This window comes from Trichomycterus rosablanca, chromosome 15 (genome assembly GCF_030014385.1).
Source record: "Trichomycterus rosablanca isolate fTriRos1 chromosome 15, fTriRos1.hap1, whole genome shotgun sequence".
Lineage (NCBI taxonomy): Eukaryota > Metazoa > Chordata > Actinopteri > Siluriformes > Trichomycteridae > Trichomycterus > Trichomycterus rosablanca.
Window position 1 is genome coordinate 23,410,431 of NC_086002.1, and position 7,075 is coordinate 23,417,505.

Below are 7,075 nucleotides of genomic sequence, written 5' to 3' on the forward strand. Positions count from 1 at the left end.
AACAAATAGCTTTAGAAACCTTTCAGTGCTTGTGAAAGTAGCATTAGAGACACGTTAGGATAAAAAAATACATCTAAAACACCTGCAGCGGTGTAGGAGGAGGTGTAGGGTGAATAAAACATGAGAGTAAAATTGTGTTTAGGAATGTGTAATATATAAATGGACAACGCTTGTGTTTGTTGCTAGCTTTTGCAGGTGTGTGTGTGTGTGTGTGTGTGAGAGAGAGAGAGAGAGAGAGAGAGAGAGAGAGAGAGAGAGAGAGAGAGAGAGAGAAATGTAAGTAAAATGGGTGGATATGTCTCACCTGGACTGCTAGAGCCATTAATGTTTTGTTAAATCGGGTGTTAGTCATGAATGAGTGATTAACTAAATAAACAAATACATACATAAAAATTGAGTAAATAAGTTTTCAGATTCTTCTGTGCTGAACAATACTGACTTATAAAGTCTTTATAAGTGACATCTGTGTTAAAAATGTGTTTGTATATTTCACTGTATTGTGAGAAATGGGACGTTATAAGTCATATTCTGCTAAAGCATAACGTTTCATAAACATATTTCAAAGTCAGACACATCTTGGTTAAAGTGAAAGTGATCTTAGCTGTGTATCAATAAAAACCAAATAAGTGAAATAAGACATTGTATTTTAACTGTGTTAAAAAAGTTAAACGTTAACAAGTGCATCTTTATAAAAGAGATGTATCAGATAAATAACTAAAATAGACTTGAATCTGTTTTGTAAGAGTTAGAAACATCAGTAGTATGTGAATGTTTGAGCCATGTGTTGTTTTAGAAATGTGTCAGTATATGTGAACTTAAAACTGACACGGGGATGTTCTGTAGATCTTACAGCACAAATATGTAGGAATAACTGAAATTAATGTTAGTGTGTTTAACTATTCTTCTTATTATCATCATTATTATTCTAAATTGTTATGTTTACTTTTTTCTTACATTTGTTCTTTCAGCTACATGACAGTTAAGCACCCTGGACTCGACCTAGTCCTGCTTGGTAACTGTGTTTTACTTCGCACTAAACAGCCTATTTTTCTAGTAGAAAAGGAAGCTCACATCCGCTTATAAATACATGTGGAAAACACCAAGGCTTTGTTTGCTCTTTTCAGCCTGTGTCTACAAGAAGATCGGGTTTCCTCGGCATATTTTTACGTGTAATAAGATGTGAAATGTGCGCTGCGTCGCTTTACGCATCAGGAGCGGTGTGCTGTTTTAGCAGAACACAAGGAAACAGAGCATCGTTAGGTTCCCTTTGCGGGCTTTTACATGAACGAGAGAGCTTATGTTCGGCCGACGTGCACTTTATTACCTCGTATTTTATATCAGGACTTGTATTTTAATCACTATTTGCCATGAGAAAACACAAGTGCGCATGTGTCACGGAAGCACACAGACGCTGTCGAGTTGAGTCTACACAGTTCTCATGTGTGCTATAAAGCCCCGCCCCCTCTCGTAAGAGGTAGAAATCTCTGTACAACAGAGCACAGCGCTTCACTCGCTCTTTCTTAGCGCCGTTTTAGCTCAAACAACGATGGTAGAAGAAGCTCCAGCACCGGCCAGCTCGGCCCCCGCCAAGGCTCCTAAAAAGAAGACCGCGGCCAAACCCAAGAAAGCGGGTCCCAGCGTCGGCGAGCTGATCGTCAAAGCTGTTTCCGCTTCCAAGGAGAGGAGCGGCGTGTCCCTGGCCGCCCTGAAGAAAGCTCTGTCTGCAGGTGGATACGACGTGGAGAAGAACAACTCCCGCGTCAAACTCACCGTCAAAAGCCTGGTGACCAAGGACATCCTGGTGCAGACCAAGGGCACCGGCGCCTCAGGCTCTTTCAAGCTCAACAAGAAGCAGACCGAGGCGAAGAAACCCGCGGTCAAAAAAGCCGCCGCTCCTAAAGTGAAAAAGGCCGCAAAGAAACCCGCCGCTGCAAAGAAGCCCAAGAAGGTGACAGCCAAGAAGCCCGCAGCTAAGAAGTCCCCCAAGAAGGTCAAGAAACCCGCTGCTGCCGCTAAGAAAACCACCAAGAGCCCCAAGAAGGCTAAGAAGCCGGCGACCCCCAAGAAGGCAGCCAAGAGTCCTAAAAAAGCCAAGGTAGCCAAACCCAAGACCGCTAAACCCAAAGCGGCCAAGGCCAAAAAAGCTGCCCCCAAGAAGAAGTAAACTTGTTCCTGTTTTCTTATCTTCATTTTCTTAAAACGGCTCTTTTAAGAGCCACCTATATCTTCCCATAAAGTGTCGCGTTTCCTAAACACATATATACATATAAGCATGCATGCGAACTGTTCATACATGCAGCCATTCATACATACATATTATGTGGAGAGTGTAATAAGCAAGGAGTTAAAAACACTAAGTATGACTGGTCCTGTTTTATGTATAATAATGATTTTGTCACACATCCCCATAAAACTGTCCGTATAAATGTGTATATGTATGTGCACTCACGTATATGAGCTCCTTACATAATGTAATTGTTAGTGTAAATGTTATTGTGACATAATATAATGTAATTGTTGCTTAAGAGAAGCTTTTCTGTATCATACATTACACGGGCGGAAGAACGGAGGAGAAGAGGGGGGGGGCAATATGTGAGGGGGCGTGTATGTGTTTCCCTGAGACATGACGGCGCGTTTATGATTGGCTCAGCTGTGCCTTCGCTCTAAGCCAATAGGAGAGAGGCAAGTTTTCCTATATCATACAGCTTCGAGCCTTCCCCCAGTTTACTTCAGTTTTGTTCCTCGAACGCATCTGATCATCAAAATGAGTGGACGAGGGAAGACCGGTGGTAAGGCTAGAGCTAAGGCCAAGACTCGTTCATCTCGTGCCGGACTTCAGTTCCCCGTGGGCCGTGTTCACAGATTGCTACGTAAGGGTAATTACGCCGAGCGTGTGGGAGCTGGAGCTCCTGTCTACTTGGCTGCCGTGCTGGAGTATCTGACCGCTGAGATCCTCGAGTTGGCTGGTAACGCCGCCAGAGATAACAAGAAGTCTCGTATCATCCCTCGTCATCTGCAGTTGGCCGTGCGTAACGACGAGGAGCTGAACAGACTGCTTGGAGGTGTAACCATCGCTCAGGGCGGTGTGCTGCCTAACATCCAGGCTGTTCTGTTGCCCAAGAAGACCGAGAAACCATCCAAGGCCAAGTAAAGTCGCTCTCGTGTTATAACCAAAAGGCTCTTTTAAGAGCCACCCATTTCCACAGAAAAAGTGCAATTGCTTCAGCTAATGTGTAAACAAAACAAATGTAATATCGTTTCATAGACTCACACGGCATGAAACACGTGATTTATCACGTTAAAATTAACAAATCAATATGTACGATTTATTTTTTCCCTATCTATCTTATCTTTACATATATCCCTATATATGTATACATTAGCCAAGTTATAGGTCACTTGCAGTAACAAAACCAACAATATAGACGATTAAAAGTGGTGCAACAAACGTGTTTGTGTAATACACATGAAACAAAAATAATAATAATGCTAATAATAACTAACAACAAGCAAAATGAACGAAATATTCAATAATATATTTTTTAAAAAGGTATATGCTTTAAATGCGATTGTAAGCTGTGTTCTAAAAGCACAAAGAAAGAAAGGAAAGTATTATAAATCCCGCCAACAGCATAGAGGAAATATTATGTTTTTTGAAACGAGGCAGCGGCAGAACGCCGACCAGTAAGCGACATTTAACGTAAGCACGATCGTCCAATGAGAAAAGAGCGTAATCAAGACGCCCAATGAGCGCGGAGCGGCTCTGGTACATAAATAGAGCGTGTTGGGCGGGCTAACATATTCTGTCCTACAGTTGGTGAAGTGCAGAGTTCCAGACGCGATGGCAAGAACCAAGCAGACCGCTCGTAAATCCACCGGTGGTAAAGCGCCGAGGAAGCAGCTCGCCACTAAGGCTGCCCGCAAGAGCGCCCCGGCTACTGGCGGTGTGAAGAAACCTCACCGTTACAGGCCAGGTACCGTGGCTCTGCGTGAAATCCGCCGTTATCAGAAGTCCACTGAGCTGCTCATCCGCAAGCTGCCCTTCCAGCGCCTGGTTAGAGAGATCGCTCAGGACTTTAAGACCGATCTGCGCTTCCAGAGTTCTGCCGTCATGGCTCTGCAGGAGGCCAGTGAGGCTTACCTGGTCGGCCTGTTCGAGGACACCAACCTGTGCGCCATCCATGCCAAGAGGGTGACCATCATGCCTAAGGACATCCAGCTGGCCCGCCGTATTCGCGGAGAGCGTGCTTAAACGAACCCACTCCATCCAGTTATCCCCAAAGGCTCTTTTAAGAGCCACTTACATGCTTCCACTGAAATGGGCACTTTTCATAACATTTTTTTATTTATTTTTTTATTCCATCGTGTGTGCGTGTTCCGAGTTATAATTTAGTTATATTTATCAGTTATAAATATTAGGAAAAACTGTTTAATATGTTTTGGTGTGTGTAGAGATGTACTTTACATGTTCTTACAACAATTATAAACAAGGTTACATAAGTACAGCTGATTAAAGATTGACAGGTGTCTTATAACACATGATTAATAATGTTTATAGTGGTGTATGTTTATGGGGTTCTATAAAGCATATAGAATATTATATTATATTTTATGTAATATAAAAAATTGTTAGGAGGATTTAGTGGCGTTGGTGTTGCACGGTGTACACAGTCTGTATTTTACACCGAGATCGTATTAACTGATTGTAGTGTAATCTACAGTATGGCTGTACATTGGTAGAATGCAAACACGCTGGATGAAGGCATCAGGAATGAGCAGAATATTGAATGTAGGGCAGTGGTAGCTCAGTGGTTAAGGCACTGGACTAGTAAACAGAAGGTTGCTGGTTCAAGTTGCCACTGTTGGGTCCCTGAGCAAGGCCCTTAACCCTCAATTGCTCATCGTGTTCAGCTCATTGTGTAAGTCGCTTTGGAAAAAAGCGCATGCTGAAAATGTAAATGAATGTTAACCATAAGACTGGTTATTGTAATAATGGTAATAAAACAACCGTATTCACAATTATGCCTTTTCTAATTTGGTAATTCATGTGTTTCAGTCGCCACTGTGTGTGTGTGTGTGTGTAACTTTAACCTTTGCCCCCTGAGTCCCGCAGCACCGACTCCCATTTCTGACGGGTTTTTGTCTCCGTTTGCAGGTTCTCCGGCTGGTACTCACACTCAGGCTGGAACTCATTGTTCTCGCTACCTGATCTGAAGGCATGAGGACCCAGGTGTGGTTCATCACCTCCAGGTGCGCCTTGTGTTCCTAGGCAACACAGATGATATCTGTTGAGCTCAATTTAAGCCCAACCTCCTTCTAACCCAAACTAATATAACCCCATGTTTCACTTCAGTAAAAAAATAGACGCCCATGGCAGTTTTTATCTATTGCACTCACAGTTCTATTCGCGAACACATTACGGTGAAGCTGGATACACTCACACACACCTAAATCATAACTCATGTGAACTGAGAGGGAAATAAAAAAAAACCAGTCCAACCCCCCCATAAAAAAATAAAAGAAATAAATTAATTAATTAATTTGAGTTCACATACACTGACACATTTCTAAAACAACACATGGCTCCTACACTTACACAACAGATTCAAATCTATTTTTTTTTTTTTATAATTCTTTTTAAAACTCAGAAATGGCTTTAACACAGCTAACACTGAAACATAAAATATCTTCTTTCACTTATTTGGATTTTATTGATACACAGCTTTGACCACTTTCACTTTAATCAAGATGTGTCTGACTTTGAAATATGTTTATGAAACGTTATGCTTTAGCAGAATATGACTTATAACGTCCCATTTCTCACAATACAGTGAAATATACAAACACATTTTTAACACAGATGTCACTTATAAAGACTTGCATCAGTATTGTTCGGCACAGACAAATCCAAACACTGCTTTACACATTTTTTATGTGTTTAATGTATTCATTGTTTATGTATTTTTTTAGTTATTCACTCATTTATGACCCTAACACTCACTTTAACAACACATCTATGGCTCTAGCAGTCCAGGTGACACATATTCAGGGCCAGCTGTAGCCTAGTGGTTAAGGTACTAGGCCAGTGACCAGAGGGTCACTGGTTCAAGCCCCACCACTGCTAGGTTATCACTGTTGGGCCCTTGAGCAAGGCTCTTAACCCTCAACTGCTCAGACTGTACACTGTAATATTAGTCGCTTTGGATAAAGGCGTCTGCTGAAAATGTAAATATTCAACTATTTTACTTTTTTCTTAAACTCTCTCTCTCTCTCTCTCTCTCTCTCTCTCTCTCTCTCACACACACACACACACACACACATCCGCAAAAGCTAGCAACAAACACTGGTGTTGTCCATTTATATATTACACATTCCAACACAATTTTACCCTCATGTTTTATTTACCCTACACCTCCTCCTACACTGCTGCAATTGTTTTAGATCTTTGTTTTTATCATAACGTGTCTCTAATGCTACTTTTACAAGCACTGAAAGGTTTTTAAAGCTATTTGTTTGTTTCAAATTCAATATTCACTACAACTGTACTGATTTGAACTAAAATGAATTTTTGATTATACACTGCTGTATTCTCCCACACTGTCTTTCCATATTCCTAATATGTTTTTTTTTTGGCTACACTGTCATGTCTCTAATGGCTGTTTGTCCCACCTAATTGTACAATTTTTAAAAAAATGCGACAAACATGGCGATTATAGTAAATTGTAATAGGGTTTAGGATTGTTTCTTTGTTTGTCTTTCTTTGTTCTGGCACAACATGTTTAAAAAAAAATTCTTAACATTAAACATTAGTTACATATTAGTTCTTTTATATTCGGTTTTTAAAACATGTATCGACCTCAGATTAAGCGTGAACAGACAACAAAGAACAGATTCTAGTGAATGGGGCAGAAGGGGGCGTGGAACGGTATGTTCTCTGTCCAATAGAAACCCAGGACCTTGGACCAATCAGAGTTACGTGTTCCAACTTGGCTTACTCAGCATGCAGGGTTAATAAAGCGGGCGTGTAGAGCGTCTACATTCACTTGCAGTTTGTTCTAGAGGAAACAGCAGCATC

General features: G+C 41.3%; 3 protein-coding genes across 3 annotated transcripts; all 3 read left to right on the plus strand.

Annotated features, from left to right (window-relative positions):
- Nucleotides 1-1,819: 1,819 nt before the first annotated feature.
- Nucleotides 1,820-2,198, plus strand: LOC134329086 (histone H1-like; the record flags this gene model as incomplete). The annotated part of the gene is made up of 1 exon (XM_063010333.1): nucleotides 1,820-2,198. A coding segment is annotated over one exon (345 nt), but the record flags the coding sequence as incomplete, so codon positions are not given.
- Nucleotides 2,199-2,764: 566 nt separating this feature from the next.
- On the plus strand, nucleotides 2,765-3,153 carry LOC134328986 (histone H2A-like). Its single transcript, XM_063010223.1, has one exon. It carries the CDS (start codon nucleotides 2,765-2,767, stop codon nucleotides 3,149-3,151), a length of 387 nt encoding a protein of 128 aa, XP_062866293.1. The 3' UTR covers nucleotides 3,152-3,153.
- Nucleotides 3,154-3,841: 688 nt separating this feature from the next.
- LOC134328957 (histone H3) lies at nucleotides 3,842-4,252 on the plus strand. The gene has a single exon (XM_063010198.1). It carries the CDS (start codon nucleotides 3,842-3,844, stop codon nucleotides 4,250-4,252), a length of 411 nt encoding a protein of 136 aa, XP_062866268.1.
- Nucleotides 4,253-7,075: the final 2,823 nt, after the last annotated feature.

Bases quoted from the DNA above. Each gene is read 5' to 3' on its own strand.
- LOC134328986 (XM_063010223.1), top strand. From the start codon at position 2,765: ATGAGTGGACGAGGGAAGACCGGTGGTAAGGCTAGAGCTAAGGCCAAG.
- LOC134328957 (XM_063010198.1), top strand. From the start codon at position 3,842: ATGGCAAGAACCAAGCAGACCGCTCGTAAATCCACCGGTGGTAAAGCG.